A 21263-nucleotide genomic window follows, 5' to 3' on the forward strand; every position below is an offset into this window, starting at 1 on the left:
CCGCTTCGTCCTCCGCTGACATGGGCCCTCTCCTGAAACATGGTAAGTGAAAAGAGGCGGTTAGTACTGTAGACACTTTTTTTTTTTAATACATCGATTCTAAGACGCACCCCGATTTCAGACATGTGAAATTCGGAAAAAAGGTGCGTCTTAGAATCGAGGAAATAGGGTATTAACAATGAATCAGAGATAAACTGGAAGGATTTCATTATTTTAGCAGTCACTATTGTACTGTGAAACTAAAATCAGATCACTACAGTATGAATTAGAAGTTATTACTCTAGTACAAATGGTTTGGAAAATCACACTCCGCATGTACATTTAAATAATGTAATAAAGTAATCTAGTATAGCTTGACACACCCCAGTTTTAGGTTGGAATTATTACTCTATGGCTGCGCTTATAGTGACAGCGATGTCGCGTCAAAACAAATGCATTGCCGATGTCGCGTGCGCTTATAGTACGCGTGACGCGACGGCTTGGTCGCGATCGCTGGAAGTCATCTCAATTTGATTTTTCCAGCGACCGTAGCCTGACATCGCGTCGCCGGCACTATAAGCGTAGCCTAAGAAAAAAATACTAAATTGAAAGGCTTTGGTCCGTGCCAGAGCTGCTTGCATAAAATTGCACATGTGAGGGAAGCCGCCTTTGCAGTGCCAGAGTTAATAATTTAATTAATCAGTGCCAGCGAAACAATCGCTGGGTACGCCTTTATGTTTCTGACACCTGAGTTCTGGGTTGGAGGGTACTTGGAATGCTGGGCAGCACTGCGCGCTCCTCCACCACAGCCGTCCTCTGCCTCCGCGCCTTGCTGGCTGCGCGCGCCTCCACCACAGCCGTCCTCTGCCTCCGCGCCTTGCTGGCTGCGCGCGCCTCCACCACAGCCGTCCTCTGCCTCCGCGCCTTGCTGGCTGCGCGCGCCTCCACCACAGCCGTCCTCTGCCTCCGCGCCTTGCTGGCTGCGCGCGCCTCCACCACAGCCGTCCTCTGCCGCCATACTTTGCTGGCCGCGCTGCGCGGTCCTCCAGCACAGCCGCCCTCTGCCGCCGCGCTTTGCTGGCCGTGCTGCGCGCTCCTACACCACAGCAGTCTTCTGCTGCCCCGCGCTGCACGCTCCACCACCCCAGCCGTCCTCTGCCGCCGCGGTTTGCTGGCCGCGCTGCGCGCTCCTCCACCACAGCCGACCTCTGCCGCCACGCTTTGCTGGCCGTGCTGCGCGCTCCAGCAAAGCCGCCCTCTGCCGCCGCGCATTCCTGGCCGCTTTGCGCGCTCCCCCACCACAGCCGTCCTCTGCCGCCACGCTTTGCTGCCCGCGCTGCGCGCTCCTCCAGCACAGCCGCTTTCTGCCGCCGCGCTTTCCTGGCCGCGCTGCGCGCTCCTCGACCACAGCAGTCTTCTGCTGCCCCGCGCTGCACGCTCCACCACAGCCGTCCTTTGCCGCCCCGCGCGCTCCTCCACCACAGCCGTTCTCTGCCGCCCCGCAAGCTCCTCCACCACAGCCGTTCTCTGCTGCCCCGCACGCTCCTCCACCACAGCCGTTCTTTGCCGCCCCGCGCGCTCCTCCACCACAGCCGTCTTCTGCCGCCCCGCGCGCTCCTCCACCACAGCCGTCCTCTGCCACCCCGCGCGCTCCTCCACCACAGCCGTCCTCTGCCGCCCCGCGCTGCACGCTTCACCACAGCCATCCTCTGCCGCCCCGCGCTGCACGCTCCACCACAGCCGTCCTCTTCCGCCCCACTTTGCTGGCCGTGCTGCTGCTGATTCAAGGTTGTTTAGCTCCCTCGCCGACAGCACTAGGCAAGTGCGTGCACCGCCACATGCCGCCCAGCCCGCCACCCGGAGATTTCACCGACAAACTCGTAGCCCGGAGATGGGAATGCAAACCCGAAGTCTCTGGGTTAAACCCAGAGAGGTGGCACCCCTGCATATACTGAATACAATAAATATAATTTACAAGAAAAGTTATGGTACTGTGTAACCCTAAAACCATCACATAATTGAATGGCTCCTATTATAGTAAAAAATTATTTAACAATGTGATTGACTTCCTGAAACTATACTATAATTATAGATGTATTTCTTGGGAGATTCTGGATGGGAAAGTCTTTGCCAATGAAGTGTTTTATTTAGTTATCCACCTTGTCCTTATCAGTTAGCCAATAAAGATAAGGGGATGGAGAGAGGAAGCTTTTCACAAGCAAACTCCTTTGAACACTCAGAGAAGCCAAAGAAAAGCATATCCCTCCCAAGTCTTAGCTTATCATACTGAATATATTAAATACAATTTACAAATACTTATATGTCCCATATTTGAGTAAAAAAAGGAATCAGTCACTCAGATGTCGCCACTTAAACATGTTATTGACATAATTTAGTCCTAGGAAGGGTTGATCCGTTCATGCATAATTACTGTGCATTACCCCAACTTCTCAGCACACTGCACCAAGCGTATTACAGGGCAGAATGTGGGTGGGGCATGAAACCAGAAGCAAAGGGCAGGGTGAGTTCCAAGCCTCATTCTCAATCTCTACCCTTATTGGCTGATTGTATTGTTGGAGGATGCTGGGAGTTGTAGTTCTAGTCTGACACAAATGATACGTTTCTGAATGCAGAAGCCTACATATCCCAGAATTCCATGAGCTCAGCAGATTGTCATTGGGCAGTGCTGCTATCCATTCATATAACTGCTGCACAGAGGGGTGTGACTTACAGGTAGGAGCTGGTTTAATGATATTATATTTGCGGTAGGAAACTTTGCAAATGATGTATATTGCTGATAGTTAAACATGTGCAATAGGGACAAAGCTTTGCAAGCAAACATTACGTGTTTGCAGACATCGGGGGGGGGGGGAGATCACATGGAGTGGGGAGATCAGATGGAGTGGGGAGACATGCACAGATGGGGAGGGGGGCAGAGTGAGAGATGAAGATATTAGGCTTTTACAGCAGGTTATATTTCCTTTCCCTGTACGGTTTCCTAGTGCTGGTCCTAAATAATTCTAAATTATTTCTTTGAATTCACCTATACCAACAGGTACTCACATCCACTATTATTATTATGTTATATTATTAGTAACTTCTAGTACTAAATATTATTATATTCTCACTGCATATGTCCATATCTGTCTTAAAGCACCAAACTGGCTCTTTATTTTTCTTACCTAATTTGAAACAGGGCCCCCCGGACCAGAACCACAATACTCCAAACTATGTGGGCCCTCTGGTTCCTGAGATGTTTGAATGTGAAATTCCCTTACAAGAATTCTTTCCCAGGTGAGTGAGTATATGTGAGGGATGTTCCTTAAGTTAAGGTCTACTGCAAGATCTTTTCCATTTAGTCCGTCCACAGCCTTCTTATATACTTCTCTATAGCTGCATGCCTTTATTAAGGCAATTGGGACTGCAAATATCAATTTCCCAAGAGAAACGGTGACACTTCCGGGTTTTGACGTCATCCACTCCAAAATATCCAGAGATTTGGTGATTTTGGAGGAGGGTAACCGGAGCGATAGCGTCCCCGTGGATACCTGATCCCACAGCTACCCAGCTCAAAGTTGCAGCGAAGATAGGATTTTATCCTGAAACGCTTGAAACCTCCTGCTACATTGTAAGTAGCTTCTGTACTTGCGCTGTAATTCTAATACAACTTACTTCACTATATTTGGCATCTCTCATTTTTTAGGCCTTGCCTCTTCCTGGAATTATCTATGGACTTTCATTGTATCTATGTCCTTGTAGGTGTTTTTTTTTAAACTATTTTCCGTCCACCTATTTTTGGTTTGCGCCATTTTCCTTATATAATATTATTATTATTATTTAACGGTGTTTCCCCCACCCTCTGGGAGATCTGCCTATTACAGGGGGTGTAGTGCTGTTTATACACACATGGGAGGTAAGGATTGAAGAAAATCCTATCCCCACAAGAATCCCTCACAATTGCACTCGTGATGTAATTATTGCTAGGATAACAGTGATCCAGGATAGTATCCTATATAACCAGTCATAGTGAGTAGAGAAAACAAAAAATCATTTATTAATATCTGCAAAAGAACACACTGGGTGTGGAATATATACAAGGGAATTAAAATATTGGCAGTGGAGTGTGACTAAAAATGGGGGAGTACTCATATGTCAGGAGATAATCTTACTCCCCGCATGGGGGTTAATACTCCCTGAGTAAAGAAACTCCACCACAATTAATCACAGTACAGGGAGCTAGACTATGCAAGTTTATCTATTGCATGATAAGGGAGGGGTAATACCCTCTAAATGTAGATAATTGAGCGAGACGCTTGTACTCAATGTGATATATTGAGGAGATGTAAATATCTAAAGTGTAACCCTATATATTCCTCCAATGTGTTTTAGCTGCACAGTCCTAAGAGAGGTAGTGAGACAGCAAATAATCTGTCACTATATCCCTTCAGTAGGGACACAATTAGAGACTGAGCTAGTGTCTCTCTCTATATAAAGCTTGCCAACACAATTAAATGACAACACTGGATATTAGTCACAAAAGGTTTAGAGTGAGTGATATAGTATGGAGATCAACATTGCACTCCGGTCAGAATGGATAGCATTCTGCACCCTGGTTATTGCAGATGTAAAAAGTGGAATATGGCATTGTAATATAGATGTAACGCATAGTAGCAATATTTACATCCTACGCTGATGAAGCGTGGATCTCACGCGAAACGGTCCGTCGGATTTTAGTGACGTCATCCTTGGCGTCGGCAGTGGAGTTACTGTGCGGGGAATAAGACGCTACACACTTGGATATCTGGTTGTATACTGCTTTATTCATACATGTTCCTGTTATTATGTGTGTGCAGTTTATTGGTTTAACAGTGACTATTTACTTATTACAAGTTCATTTTGCTTGGAACCGGTCGAATACACCTATAGGTATTGCCAGGAATTAATATAAGGGAATAGCTGTAGGATGTAAATATTGCTACTATGCGCTACATCTATATATAAGGTAGACTTAATAACATATTAGACCAGGTCTATATCCTTGCCTTTGATGTCTGGTATTGTGTGAATGACCGAGTATTCATTATCATAGGTTACGTCGGCTCCTCACACCCTTTCCTCCCCCTTCTCCCTTGTCTCCTTGCAATCAAAGAGACAATAATATATGGTGTTAGACACAGACTTATAGGTCCCTCCACCCCTGCGGTAGTTCCCTGTTATTTTATCTAATGTATAAGATACAATACTGCAACAGGTCTTCCCTGAAACACCCTTATTATCATACAGACCACCTCATAATCTCAAGAAAATTATGGTGAGGAGTAAATTCAACAGTACAACTGAATGTGGGACAAGACCATGCCAGGACGCAAGATGCAAAACCTGCGCAATGCTCCACAACGCATAAATGCATATAATGATTTCCAAACTGGAAAAACATGTGCAAAGGTCCAACCCTTAGATGAGTCCTGATAAGTTCAACAATTTTACGCTATGGGGCGTGCCCTCTCTGTTTTATATATATATATATATATACATACATACATACATACATACATACATACATACATACACACATACTGTGACAAAAGTACCCTTTTGCTATGTACCTTTTGTCCAGGGATCACCACTTTCACACAGCCTTCCAGGTAGAGGAGACAGTCTTCTGACACAGAGGTGAAAATAAAGCTTTGGCCTGTTTATTTTACCATTAAGATGTTACAGCAGATAACATCAATAAATCAAAACAAAAGTCCTTGCTCCACTGAGCACAAAACACAGCTCTCTTAGTACAAGCTTCTCTGAAAACAAATTGGTCTGCTCACAGGCAGGCTTTAACAGCTGCTCCTCTTAATTAGCAGTTGCAGCTATGTGAGACCAGGGAGAGCTAGAAGTCCCGGTCTGAATTCTACCTGGTAAATCTCCAAAACGTGGAGTGGAGTACTGGCCCACCCTACTCTCCAAGTGCTCCGCCCCAGGGACCCAATAAGAGGCAAAATCATCCAAAAATTATACACTGCAGCTCCCAGGGGCTTAATTATAGCAGAAACCCTGCAATAATTGAGGGGCAATATATACACCCTCCTCTACCATCCCCTTATATCCGTCACAATATAATAAATATATATACATATATACATATATACACATACATATATACACATACATACATACATTTCTGTTACTCTGAAAAATTATTTACTATTTGTGTTTTATTCACAACCATGATGTATTTGTAAGTCTAATGTCATTTCCACTCTTCTTTTTTTTTTTTATATAGAAACATAAAACCTTAATTATGTGGTAAGAAACTTCTGTAATCCTCAATGTCTCCCTGAAGCATCTGAATAACTTAATGATGAGGAATCATAAGAACTTGAGCATGGATAAGATGATTGGTGAGATATTGAAACAAGCTGTCGGTATCATATACTTTCTGACTGGAGAGGTGAGGTCCACTGAACAATGCCATAATAACACTGCTCATTCTAGAATGTACATTGTTACATCAAGGGATTATATGTAAGACTTTGGTGTTAGGTCTAAGACAAAGGTCTTAGAAAAGCTAGAAGAGGTCATGCACTGAAGCTGGAGGTTGGGGGGCTCAGGGAAATTGAGGAAGTACTTCATGGAAAGAGTGATGGATTCATGGAATAGTCTCTCAACAGGTGGTAGAGGCTAATATAACAAAGGAATTAAAAAATGATTGGGATAGATATGGCAAGAAAAATATAAAGTAAAGACAAGGATCAAATTAGGTCTAATATTATACAACATATAGGAAAATTACCAGAATGGTTCTTATCTGCTGTCAAATTCCATGTAAAGAAGAAGACAGTAGAGGCAAGAGTTTGACATGATTAGGCACAAGGGGAGAATAGAGAGAGACCAGTATGGGCAGAGATGGATGTGACTGGGGAGAGCACAGATCATAGAAGGATGTGGCTACGTAGAGGGACAGCACATGGTTAGAGAGGTAAAGTGATTGAGCAGTTATATAATGCATGGTCTGGGGGCGATATAATTGGGCAGAAGATACATGGTTGATTGCAAGTTTTAGTTGGTATGTGTATATTTTGCATTGCGATTTTAATGGTGCTAGAGGAGAAGATGCTTAAATGTAAGTTTTTATTAAAAAAGCTATTGCGCATCAGTCAAAACTTGTGAGCACCAGAACTGTCCTCCTATTGAAGCTTGATCTTTAAATTGCTACCTCTCTCAATATGTAGGAATATTATTTTGTGAAGAAACAACACAAGCATGTCCCCCACACAACCCCTCTCTGCGTGTCAGAAGACTTCTGCAATATCCAGAGTCTCATCCTGGATTGTCCAACTAATTTGATGAATGAGAAGATCATGGAACATGCCACCAAGATCATTCATCTATTGACTGGAGAGGTGAGATTATACCAACTTTATGCCAATGTGGACACCTTTACTGAAGTAGGCACCTATAATGAAACGTTATGTGATTTGGGCAGAAGGCTTCTGGGTGCAGTGAGAAGGATACAGAAGGGGACACATCTGCTTGAAGTAGGTAATGAGTTGGTGAGAGAAAAGCATAGAACTATATAGTAGGGCAGTTAGTTGGATATGACCCAGAACAAGGACAGAGAAATAAGAGCATGCACCCAATGAAACATGCATTTTAGCAGAACATGCTGAACTCTACTAGGAGATATCTGGGAGAGTGGGTATCAAAGCCAGTGGTGATTGTCTGTGACATAGTTAAATGGGGGAAAAAGCACTCGCAATTCCACCTGATGGTTCCTTCCACGGGTACACGTCAATCCAAAATCTGTTTGGAGCAATATAATGCAAAAATGCCAAAGCTGCAGGGGTCTTGAATCTTGTGTAAAAAAACATATTTAAAGAGGTCCTGCTTTAAATACATTTTCACACACGTTTCAAGACCACTGGCGTGCTGACGTGTTTTGTATCGTGGAGATAACGTAACCAGAATAAAGAATATTGTAGAGCATGCACTTCGTATAGTACTCACTATACTGGAACAAGAAATTGTGGTGCACCAAATCCTGACGAGGCTGTGAAATTTTGAAGCTGTGTGGGGTGTGTGAGATTCGGCTCTCAGCCCCTGTGCGCTCCGGTAGTTCCAGGCAACGGCCGGGAAGGGTTGGTGCGTCACGTCCGGCCGTGACGTCATACCCGGAAACCCGGCGCCCTGTGAGCAGTTCCATCACTGGTGTGCGAGCCCAGGAGAGCTGTGGAGCGGTGTTTCTGCAGTGCTGTGAAGGAGGAAACAAAAGGAGCCACCAGCGCGAAGTGTATGAAGTCTGGGTGAGCGCTTTCCACATTTGATGCCTACGGCACCTTCCCATTTCTACACACTTCAATACCTGCACAGTTGGTAGCGCTTTCCATCTAAGCTACCACTCTGGATTTTAACCTCTCAAAGGCCACTCTTGCCCGAGTCTGTCATATCAGACAGGGGCATTAACTTGTATTTACACCACCTGGACAATTTCTCTCCGGCAGAGACTTGTGCTATTTATTTTATATATTTTTGTGTATTTATTCATGCAATTATATGCTTATTTCATATGTGGTTTTCAACATAAAGTAGCTGCTGGGCCTGATCCTAACTCATATAGCGCTTCCCTGTTTGTTTGTTTAGAGTCTGATCCTGTAGTCGATCCCGTGTTAGAACTGTTTAAAAAATAGAATTGCAGCGGTCACTTCAGTAATTGAATTTTTTTTATATATTGAATAAACCTGTTGTTCCTGTGCATTTCGGTCCCAGCTGGGACCCTTGTCGGGCCTTGCTTTGCCCTGACGACGATCCCAGCTGGGACCGAAACGCGTAGGAATAACATGTTTATTCAGTAAATAACTTATTCATTTACTGGAGATCCCGCTACATTTCTATTTTTTGTAAGGTGACCAGGACATTTTCCAAAGCTTCCATTCTTTATGTGGGATAAAAAATAAGGTTTCTCAAGGTGCAGCTCCTCCCAATGTGACCTGTTTTCAAGGTAAACCTCCCAAGATACCTTTTTGTAGAAACAGATTAACCTTCATTTTTTCCCCCTAGCTTTTTTCAGATTTTTGTTCATTTTTATTTTAAAGGCCAAAAACCTGCAGTAGAGCGTCTACATGGCAACTCCTGCATGTTTGTTTTCACTTACTCCACTGGGCAGCACAGAGCTATTTTCCACTTATAAGGTTGTTCGCGGTTAATGGCGCAGTATCGGTTTCCTGCAAGCTTCCTGGATTTTTAAGATTTTGTGACACAAATGATAAATAATATTGTTAAGTAATACATGTTAAATAGTTCAGTGTGTGCCTCTACCTGAAGTAATCTTTTAGGGTGATGGGAAAAATAGGCCTTCAGCAAAATGTATTCTGTTACAATAAACATTACAGGCATACCCCGGTTTAAGGACACTCACTTTAAGTACACTCGCGAGTAAGGACATATCGCCCAGTATGCAAACGGCAGCTCGCACATGCGCCTGTCAGCACATCCTGAACAGCAATACCGGCTCCCTACCTGTACCGAAGCTGTGCGCAAGCGGGGAGACTATAGAGCCTGTTACAAATGTGTTATTTACATCAGTTATGCACGTATCTGACGATTGCAGTACAGTACATGCATCAATAAGTGGGAAAAAGGTTGTGCTTCACTTTAAGTACATTTTCGCTTTACATACATGCTCTGGACCCATTGAGTACGTGCATGCGGGGTACGTCTGTACATTGCAACTAAAGGCAACCCCATGTATTGGAAGCAGAACCTTCACACTAACTTGAATAAAATAAAAATGTAACACACGATTACCTAGAACAGTGGTTTTCAACCTTTTTGGGGGGTTAAGGAACCCTTGAATTATATTGTGAAATTCTGGGGAACCCCAACCCAAAGTAAGAAAAACTTCCGGGTCAGACCTCTAGAGGCGCTCCTCCCTTGCTGTCCTGCTCTGTAACAGCTGCTGGTGATTCCTCTGCTGGCTTCTGTTTAACGCCTTAACATCCACAGGTAGGCATGGGGGAGAAGGAGGGGGGGAGAGGTGTTGATGGTGGGGGGGAGAGAGGTGTTGATGGTGGGGGGGAGAGAGGTGTTGATGGTGGGGGGGAGAGAGTTGTTGATGGTGGGTGGGAGAGAGGTGTTGATGGTGGGGGAGAGAGGTGTTGATGGTGGGCGGAGAGAGGTGTTGATGGTGGGGGGGAGAGAGGTGTTGATGGTGGGGGAGAGAGGTGTTGATGCTGGGGGGGAGAGAGGTGTTGATGGTGGGGGGAGGTAGAGGTGTTGATGGGGGGAGGTAGAGGTGAAGATGGTGGGGAGGGGGAGGTGAAGATGGTGGGGAGGGAGAGGGGATGGTGGGGGGCGGAGAGAGATGATGGGAGAGAGGTGATGGTGGTGGGGGAAAGAGAGGTGATGGTGGGGGTAGCGGTGATGATGGTGGGAGAGAGGAGGAGGGGGAGAGATGATGAAGAGGAAGAGGGGGAGAGAGGATGAGGGAAGAGATGATTATGAGAAGGAGGGATAATGAGACAGAGGATCAGGGGAGGGAGAATAAAATTGCAGTCCGTATTAATATTAATGGGCCCTGAAAAAATTTGGACCCAGAGGCCAGCGCATGTCTCGCTGTGCCACTGGTCTGAGGCCCTGTCTTTACTCACTGAGCCGCTGCTCCTCCCTTTCTTTGCAATACTACACATTCAGATATCTGGTTTCATCTCTAGTTTTCCCCCGCTCAATTATTATTTTTTTTGAATGCCTTAATAAGGAGTTTAAAACCTAAATGAGAATAACTCCCTTTCAGCAGGGCCCCCCCCACCCCTCGGCGGTATTGCGAGCCCCCCCATTTCACACCTCACAAGCCCCTCTATTTCCCACCCTTTCCCATGTATTTCTCTCCCCTCTGTCTCACTCTTGCTCCCTCTTTTCCTCCCTCCCTCCCACCTCTCTCTCCTCTCACTCGCCCACACCTTCCATCAATTACCCCACTCTCACTCAATCCCCCCCAAAAATACATACCAAAAAACCCCACCCACCTAAATACATAATAAAAATACACCCCCCACCCCCTAATGCATTATAAAAAAAATACACCCCCACCCCATATTAAAAAATACACCCACCCCATATTAAAAAATACACCCCCCACCCCATATAAAAAAATGCAATGTAAAGACACCCACGCCCAATGCATATTAAAAAGACCCCCCACTCCCCCAATACATATTAAAAAGACCCCCAGCTCCCCAATATATATTAAAAATAACCCCACCTCACCAATACATGTATAAAAAGAAAACCCCCCCCCATACATATTTAAAAGACCCTCACCTTCCCAATACATATTTAAAAAAAGCCCACCCCCAATACATATAAAAAAGACCCCCACCCCCCAATACATATAAAAATGACCCCCACCCCCAATACATATAAAAAAGACCCCCACCCCCCAATACATATAAAAATGATCCCCACCCCCAATACATATAAAAAAGACTCCCACCCCCAATACATATAAAAATGATCCCCACCCCCAATACATATAAAAAAAAGACTTACCTTGTGGATGATCAGACCTGGTCCAGTGGATGTGGGGGACCGGCGGCCGGCACTGCAAGTTGGGCTCAGCCTCTGGCCAGGCCCGGCTGCCGGTGATCTCGCGGCCATACCCCTACTCTCCCCTCAGCACAAGGACAGAGGGAATGAGTCATGCAGGCTGCTGCTATGGGAGAGCCGGGGCCCGGCTGTGAGAGGACCGGCAGACGGGCCTGGCCAGAGGTTGGGCCCAACTTGCAGTGCTGGCCGCGCCCCCCCCCCCCCCCCCCCTCCCCGACTCAGCTGGCCCTTGGGATGCAAACCCCGGCAGACCCACCCTGTTGGCAGCCCTGCCTTTCAGTGACATCAGTAAACTTCAAAGAACCTTATCTAAGAAAATTAGGATCGGATGCTTTTTCTGATAACTAGAACACCTTTACAGTGTGCCTGGAAAACTGCCCTGTGCTGTCTGGTAGAGGAGAAAGGGAGAATAGAAGGTGTAATGTGAACACTCCAGTGCAGGCTGTGGGCCTTAAAAAATATATAAATATAATTAAAAACAGCAAGGAAAAAGTAAATAAAAACAATATTGTGGATCTGCTTTAAAGGGGCATCACATGGAGCTCACTTTAACCATAGGTCATATTAGGGGGAGAGGGACTGTATAAGCACTGATTTCTGTGTCTGTATAACAAATTGGGTCTTCTCTTGATTTTAGGTGTCTATTAGGTTTGATGAAGTTGCAGTCTATTTTTCCAAGGAGGAATGGGAGTATTTAGAAGGACACGAGGAATTGTACAAGGATGTGATGGAGCATCACCAGACCCTCAACTCAATGGGTAAGTGGAGACTGCCGCTAATTCTAACACAATTATGTTGGATTCTAAGCAAACATTTCTGGTTTCACTTAATTTTATTCTTTGTTAGATTTATTTTTTTAACTAGAAATATGTTTATTTCAGGCCCCCGAAACAGAGCACAGAGACGGCTATTAAATCCTGGAGTCACCCCTGATTGGTTTTGTGCCATGCTTCAGTCTGCTCTTACCAGTATTTTTATGGGTCAGGGTTCTGAAATCCTCTGACGGACTATAAGTATAAATTTAAATATTGAGACATTCTAAATTTCATATGTTTGAATTTATATACAGCTATTTGACATGTTTATGAGTTGGAGACCCAAAACACTGCTCGGGCTCCCCATTATGAGACCGCATTATAACCGGGATTGCGGGGGGAAAAATGGTCACGATCAGAGGTTCCGCGAGGACTTACCCTGCATCTGCAGTTCTCCGCTGTCTCTGCTTCATCAGGCTGCGTCCACGTGCTTGGTGCGCGGCGCTTACGTAGGCTCTCCCAAGCTTGGTGCTTGGGGAGACAGTTCAATTTGACTTTCGAGCGCAGAGGAGGGTCACATGGCCTTCTCTGACCAATGACAGGCCAACAGTGAATAGAGTCACAATAAACTTTTGCTTGTGTGCCCTCGATCGTGTCATATACCAGTCCCCTGCTCTAATCACTACACCACAATGTGGATAGATAATTATCCTCTTTTAACAACCCTATGGTTGTTTATTTGGTGTATTCTAATTGACTGATTTACTGTAGTGTTAAGGTTATTTAATACTAGCTGAGAGACCCGGCGTTGCCCGGGATGTAATGTTCCCGTTCCTCTCTCTCCTCCCCCCTCTCTCTGTTTGTCCCCCATTCACATCAATCCAGTCCCCCCCCTCCCTCCCTCCTTTACAGCTTCATGTAGCGTGTGTGCGTCAGTCACTGTGTGTTTGCTCGCGCGTCAGTGAGTCTGAGGCAGAAACACAAACACACACAGACTGACTGACGCACACACAGTCAGTGTGTGCCTCAGTCAGTGTGTGCGTGCGTCAGTCAGGCTTTGTGTGCGCGTCAGTCAGTGTGTGCGTGCGTGCGGCAGTCAGTCAGTGTGTGCGCGCGGGGCGTCAAAGGCAGGGGGGGCGTCAAAGGGAGGGGGGGGCGTCAAAGGGAGGGGGGGGCGTCAAAGGGAGGGGGGGGGGGCGTCAAAGGGAGGGGGGGGGGCGTCAAAGGGAGGGGGGGGGCGTCAAAGGGAGGGGGGGGGGGCGTCAAAGGGATTGGGGGGGGCGTCAAAGGGAGGGGGGGGGCGCCTCAAAGGCATGGATTCCTCCCCCTGCATTTCCTGCAGTGGACAGGAGGGGGGGGGGCAGTGGACAGGAGGGGGGGGGGCAGTGGACAGGAGGGGGGGGGGCAGTGGACAGGAGGGGGGGGGCAGTGGACAGGAGGGGGGGGGCAGTGGACAGGAGGGGGGGGCAGTGGACAGGAGGGGGGGGCAGTGGACAGGAGGGGGGGGCAGTGGACAGGAGGGGGGGGGCAGTGGACAGGAGGGGGGGGGCAGTGGACAGGAGGGGGGGGGCAGTGGACAGGAGGGGGGGGGCAGTGGACAGGAGGGGGGGGCAGTGGACAGGAGGGGGGGGGCAGTGGACAGGAGGGGGGGGGGCAGTGGACAGGAGGGGGGGGGGCAGTGGACAGGAGGGGGGGGCAGTGGACAGTGACACACACACACACACACACACACACACACACACACACACACACACACACACACACACACACACACACACCTCAGTTGATGCGCCCTTTCTTTAGTTCCGTTTGGCGCCGGAGGTGGGGAGCGACACCTACCTGTACTTCCGGGCGCCGCCACCGTCTGACTCGGCGCCGCGAGGGAGGAAGGGGGTCCGCCATCTTACGCGCCGCGTGGCAGCTGCGGGACGCGAGGTGATTTGGAGCGGGGAGGGGGGAGAGGTGATTTGGAGCGGGGAGAGGTGATTTGGAGCGGGGAGAGGTGATGCCGCTGGGGAGGGGGAAGAGGTGATGCCGCTGGGGAGGGGGAAGAGGTGATGCCGCTGGGGAGGGGGAAGAGGTGATGCCGCTGGGGAGGGGGAAGAGGTGATGCCGCTGGGGAGGGGGAAGAGGTGATGCCGCTGGGGAGGGGGAAGAGGTGATGCCGCTGGGGAGGGGGAAGAGGTGATGCCGCTGGGGAGGGGGAAGAGGTGATGCCGCTGGGGAGGGGGAAGAGGTGATGCCGCTGGGGAGGGGGAAGAGGTGATGCCGCTGGGGAGGGGGAAGAGGTGATGCCGCTGGGGAGGGGGAAGAGGTGATGCCGCTGGGGAGGGGGAAGAGGTGATGCCGCTGGGGAGGGGGAAGAGGTGATGCCGCTGGGGAGGGGGAAGAGGTGATGCCGCTGGGGAGGGGGAAGAGGTGATGCCGCTGGGGAGGGGGAAGAGGTGATGCCGCTGGGGAGGGGGAAGAGGTGATGCCGCTGGGGAGGGGGAAGAGGTGATGCCGCTGGGGAGGGGGAAAAGTTGATTTGGAGAGGGGAGAGAGGTGTGTGTGTGTGTGTGTGTGTGTGTGTGTGTGTGTGTGTGTGTGTGTGTGTGTGTGTGTGTTATTTATTTTTTTGGACCTTTGGCCCGTCACTCCGCCTCAGGCCAATGAGAGGTGTGGGGGGCGGGCCAAGGGGGTGGTGTGAGTGTGTGAGGCCAATGAGAGGTGTGCGGGGGCGGGCGGGCCAAGGGACCAATGAGATTGCCGCTAGGGACACCGGACATCCAGCAGGCAGGCATGCATGCATGCATGCAGGCAGGCAGGCAAACATACAGTGCTTTCACTAATATAGTATAAGATGTTAAATGTTAATAAAAAAAAAAAAGTCAGAACACCCTCTGTGGTGTAGCAGTTAGAGAATTGAACGAGCATATGAAGGATCAGGGGTTTAATTCCTGCATGGTATGGTATCATTTATAAATTATTATTTTATACAATACACATACAGGAATTGAACCCATGATCTTTCATATACCAGTCCACTGCTCTTAAGCCCTAAACCACTGTGTGGATGGAAGGCTATCCTCCTTATACAACCCTATGGTTGTTTGGGAGGTATATTCTTCTCTGGTGATGGACTGCACTGTGCAGTAGATGTTAAGTTTGTTTATAGAGTCAGATTCATCACACCAACCCTGTGGTGTAGCAGTAAGAGAATTGCACTAGCATTTGAAGTACCAGGGGTTCAATTTCCACATGGTGTAGGCGTGAGGATGTGTATGTGTGTGTGTGTTTCCATCTGTGTCCGTGTGTCCGTGTGTGACCGTTGGCAATAAAGCATTGAATGTTATAAAAAAAAAAAAAAAACATTGGAGATGTTTTTAAATCGGAAGCCACGCTCAGACAGCGTTATATGCGGATCCACGTTGTAGCGGATCGTGCTATAACTGGCTTGACATCACAAGCTGTTACGGGGGACGCTGTGCGGGTCGGGCGGCAGTGAGATTTTGTCACTCTGAAGAGAGTATAAACCTCTAACTCAATGCTAAGTTTAACCTGTTACACTGAGTGTGCATTTGTTTGTGCTTTTTATGTCCATATAAATACATTTGCCTATACTATCTGCCCCATCAGTTTGCCTGATCTTTCCTCTGAGGTGGGTTCCTGTTATAAAGCTGGATATACAGATGGACACCAGAGAGGATTCTTAGGAGTGCTGCCGATGTTTCACAAAGACTGTTTGTATTGAGTATACTGCACCTTTTAATATTTAGGCTGTTTCAGTGATATATTCTCTTGCTGAAGAGATCTTCACTTTGCACTTTTCTATTGCACTGGCTTGTCATTTATCCTGTTTGTGCTCCCCTTTTGTTTTTCACTTCATATAGTTTTGGAAAGCATAGCTAACTTTCTTTCCTATTTTGGGTTTTGATCTACTATACCTATTTATTTATATGCATATATATTATCTTTCACATTAATATAGTTTTTTTTAGTCTGTTCTAGACTATACACGGTATGTTTTCTAAAGATATACATTCACTTTAAGACCTCCCTGGTCTCATTCACATTTTAGAGCACCTTCTTACTTTTTCTTGTCACATAAACTGTATAGCTACCTGACTCTGCTTTTCTGCCACCAGGCTATGTGCATTAAGATGCTATTCCACTTCTCTCTCCCTCTCATCTCTCTTCACCCCCCATCCCATCCTCCCATTATCTCTCCCTCCCATCTCTCCCCTTCTCTCTCTTCCGTCCTTCTCTCAGCCAGCATTTTTACTTACTCCTCAGATGTCAACTGACTTCCTCTTTCTTTATCTGCTTTCTGTCTAAACTTGTAAAAAAAAGAACAACCTGGTGCACACCCCTATGGTTCTCTTAGTATGCATGCAAAGGTTCAAGTCTCTAGGTTTCACGGTCTTGGAACTACATTATGGCGCTGATAGACAAACGTGCAAGCTGTTTTATTATAGATCATAAAAAAAGGACAGACTATAGATAACATTGTGTTTTTATATTTGTATTATTTCTTGTTTTGCTATTGTCGTGTCTATGCCACTTATGTCATATTTCTTGTTTGACACATTATCCAATTAATGACATGATTATCATGCTGATTGAATAGTTCAGAAATGCCACTTTTCTGATGAGCTTCTTCCCTATGTGTGTTCCTGTCCTACAGATGGAACCGTGAGCAAGAATATGACAGAAGAATGCAACACTCCACTTTGGCCGTCAGACTGGGTAAAAGAAGAGCATCACAATTTGTCCCTAAGTTTCAATGTAGACGGCTGTACGACCCAAACTATACAAAGTGAGAGACAAATAAAACCATTAAGAATTTCATCAGAAAAGCAAACTTCATGTGAAAATACAGATCTCACAACCTCTTACCTCCATAATAACACAGGGGGTGTGAAGACAGAATATACATCTGTTTCTGATGAGCATTGCATCAGTGAGGATACTAATGCACTGGAAATTCCCAATGGTCTGCCAGTGAATAACTGTAACTTCAGAGAATATGGTAGAAGCTTTACCAATCCACCTGTTCATACAGACCATCAGAGAAGCCACCAAGAAGAGACACTCTGTAGTAGGCTTAATACACACCAGACATCCTCCCCAGTAGAGAAGCCTTATGAATGTTTAGAATGTGGGAAATGGTTTACTCACTCCTCCACTCTCGTTAGACACCAGAAATCTCATACAGGAGAGAAGCCTTTTTCATGTGCGGAATGTGGGAGAAACTTTATTCAACTCAGAAACTTTATTTCACATCAGAGAAGACACACAAAAGAAAAGTCACAGACTAAAGAAAAATCACATACATGTGATGAATGTGGGAAAAGCTTCAACCATAACTCTGATCTGCTCAGACACATGCTAACTCACACTGGAGAGAAGCCATTTTCTTGCCTTGAATGTGGGAAAGGCTACACGCAGTACTCGCATCTTGTTAGTCATGAGAAAACGCACACAGGAGCGGATCTATTTTTTTGCCATGAATGTGGGAAGGGTTTTACTCAATCTTCAGCTCTTGTAAGACACCAGAGAGTTCACTCCGGAGAGAAGCCATTTACATGCCCAGAATGCAGGAAATGCTTTACCTATTACTCCAATCTAGTTAGACACCAGAAATCCCATACAGGAGAGAAAGCGTTTTGTAGCTCTGAATGTGGGAGTTTTACTCAAATCGGAAATGTTGTGGCACACAACATAAGTCACACAGAAGAAAAGGCGCACACATGCCATGAATGTGGGAAAAGTTTTAACCATAACTCAGATCTGATCAGACACATGCTAACTCACACTGGAGAGAAGCCGTTTTCTTGTTTTGAATGTGGGAAAAGCTACACGCAACAATCGCATCTGGTTAGTCATCAGAAAACGCACACAGGAGATGATTTATTTTCTTGCAGTGAATGTGGGAAGGGTTTTACTCAATCTTCTTCTCTTGTAAGACACCAGAGAGTTCACTCCGGGGAGAAGCCATTTACATGCCCAGAATGCAGGAAACGCTTTACTTATTACTCTGATCTAGTTAGACACCAGAAATCCCATACAGGAGAGAAGCCTTTTTCTTGCACCGAGTGTGGAAAGTCTTATACCCGCCAATCACATCTTGTCAATCATAAAAAAATTCACACTGGGGATAATCTTTTTTGTTGTCGTGAATGTGGGAAAAGATTTACTTATTACTCGGCTCTTAAAAGACACCTGAAAATTCACTCTGGAGAGAAACCATTTGCTTGCATTGAGTGCGGCAAAGCTTTCACTCATCTCGCTAATCTTACTGCTCACCAGAAGACTCACAGAGGAGAGAAGCCATTTGCTTGTTCTGAATGTGGTAAATGCTACACTCGACTCTCTCATCTTACCAGTCATCAGAAAGTTCACACTGGGGATAATCTCTTTTCTTGTCTTGAATGTGGGAAAAGCTTTACTTATTACTCGGCTCTTGATAGACACCATAAAATTCACTCTGGAGAGAAACCATTTGCTTGCATTGAGTGTGGCAAAGCTTTCACTCAACTCGCTAATCTTAATGCACACCAGAGAACTCACAAAGGAAAAGTAATTTGCTTGTTCTGAATGTGGTAGAAGCTTCACTACCCTCTACTCATCTTACTAGTCATCAGAAAGTTCACACTGGAGATGTGTGCCAAATATTTTACTCAGGACTCAACTCTTAAGCACCCAGAATAGGGGACCTACTAATAGGAACATTCTGAAACTATCACTTCTGTTCATGGCATTAATCCTACTCAATGGTTTTGCCAACATGTTAATTTATTTTAATAAATTTAAAAAAAAATGTTTTCCTGAATTTAGTAGAGTAATTAAATATATGTAGCGCATGTAAAGGATAGAAGGGAGAGGGGGGATATGATCGAAACTTCCAAATACATGAAGGGGTTTCAGCAAGGAACAGGAGGAAAGCATATTTCAGAGAAAGTACTTGAACAAGAAGTAATTCTCTAAAGCTGAAGGGTGGAAGGCTTAGAGGAGATGTGAGGAAGTAGTTCTTCACAGGAAGGGAGGTGGATTCATGGAGAAGTTTTTTCCAATAGATGTGACAGGGGCGAGTAGAGGAAGAGAAATAAAATATGCTTGGAATACATGCAAGGCTGCTAGCCTAAATATGAAAGAAAGCCAATGATGGAATGGGGTCTGAGGTCTTACAATTGATAGTAAAGTGGGCAATCCAGATGTGCCAATTGGTTTCTACATGATGTACAATTTGGTTTTTCTGTGACACTCTTTAGTGGATCAACATTATTACTATTATTATTTTTATACAGTTTAGACTTTCAGCAGTGGGATGTGAGGATACTAAAGTTACAACTTTCTCATACACTTGTACAATAGGTAAGAAGGACTCTGCTCGTAGGAGCTTATGAAAGGATTTGGGTGACTGTCCCTTTAAGAAATTCCATTCTGCAAATCTTTGTAAATTTTCTTGTTCCTGGATTTTATTTTCCTTTTTCCTCACAGCCCAGGTCTGTGGCAGATTACTTCATTCATTTTCTATGAGACAATCCAGTGTTAACACACACACATACATTCTTTGCACACGTTACTATTTCTATTAGGAGATGCAAATTCTAGCCTCCTATCAGACTCTAGCATGAGTCACAGATGTATTACTCTATCCAATCCAAAGTTACCAAATGTAGGCCCCGCCCCTGTGTGAGGCAGAATACATTACTTTGCAGTTCCTTTGTTAAATTATGTGAGCATATCTCTGGTATGGCTCGCATCTACTAATTAGTAAAACCAGCTGAAGAATTATTCCATTGCTTGTGTGTCAAATTTGTCCTAAATATATTCTTTAACACTTACAGTAAAAGGAAGGGAGACTGGAAACATACAATATACTGGAAGAAAAACGTTGGTGATTTTTTTTTTTTAACTTGCACTTTATTCGTTTAGCATAGAAACAAAATTAAATATACAAATTACTTCACATTTGAGTTGCGTTTTTTGTCATCAACATAAAAAAAAGGCAATAAAAATGGAATTGGGAACCTCCTCTTTTAAAAGAACAACATATTCTGTAGAGATACTCATTATAATTTAGGAAAGGCTCCCAAATCTTCTTATAATTCCAAGGCAAAGCGTAAAGTACAAAGAAATAACAGATTCCAATGTCATCTGTGGCCGCAAATTATTATCCTGCAAGGCGTCGCGGATCTGAGACTAGTGTTGGTGCATCACCATATGGGATTATATGAGCCAACATCACCGCATTTCTCCATCATATGGGAATATATGAGCCAACATCACCGCATTTCTCCATCATGCATCATCAGCATTAGGAAAAATTGTTATTGGCTTCGCTGGTTTGCAGTATCATCTGTAAAATACTTTATATTAAGCCTCAAAAAGAGATAAGCGATCGGGAAGAGAAGGCTACTGAACTTTAAACCAAATCTGATCAGAGGTGACTTGGGCGAGTTCCGTTTTTGTAGATGCTGTAGTATACTGCATCTTTTTCTCGAAGCACTTTGTAAGTCATTACCTTAATAAAGGCTACATTTACGCATCTGCAATGTCAGACGATTATGGCTGAATAAATATTGTTATATTATAAATCCATTATGCCCACTCCTCCTCCTTGCCTCTGATAATCTATTTAAGACTTTAGCAGTGAGTCCTGAAGCCAAGAGTACAAATGAAATATTCAAACACTCAATATTAGTATGTATGGAAATTGTTCTCTGGTATTTTTCAGTCTCCTCTGGATCAACTACTGAAAACACCCACAGTTTTCTACTTCTAAGGCCTTAGGACCTCTGTGTTTTTTCTTTTTGATTATATATATATATATATATTATTATATTATATATAATCCCCCCAAAACTCAATATCCCCCCCCCTCACGAATCTTATCTGCGGCGGGGTCCTATGGCGTGGTGCGGCAAAAAAATGGCCGCACAGTGTCAA

General features: G+C 45.4%; 1 protein-coding gene across 1 annotated transcript in view; it reads left to right on the top strand.

The window, feature by feature from the left end:
• The window catches only part of LOC142499936 (uncharacterized), a 55209-nt gene extending 34080 nt beyond the window's left edge, over positions 1-21129 (top strand). Inside the window, 6 exon segments of the mRNA XM_075609992.1 lie at positions 6285-6424; positions 7206-7376; positions 12212-12332; positions 16996-18886; positions 18888-18927; positions 18929-21129. Of these exon segments, the coding sequence (XP_075466107.1) occupies positions 6285-6424; positions 7206-7376; positions 12212-12332; positions 16996-18886; positions 18888-18927; positions 18929-19009 (2444 nt within the window). The 3' untranslated portion in view covers positions 19010-21129.
• The last annotated feature ends 134 nt before the right edge of the window (positions 21130-21263 follow it).

This window comes from Ascaphus truei, chromosome 7, assembly GCF_040206685.1.
Source record: "Ascaphus truei isolate aAscTru1 chromosome 7, aAscTru1.hap1, whole genome shotgun sequence".
Classification (NCBI taxonomy): domain Eukaryota; kingdom Metazoa; phylum Chordata; class Amphibia; order Anura; family Ascaphidae; genus Ascaphus; species Ascaphus truei.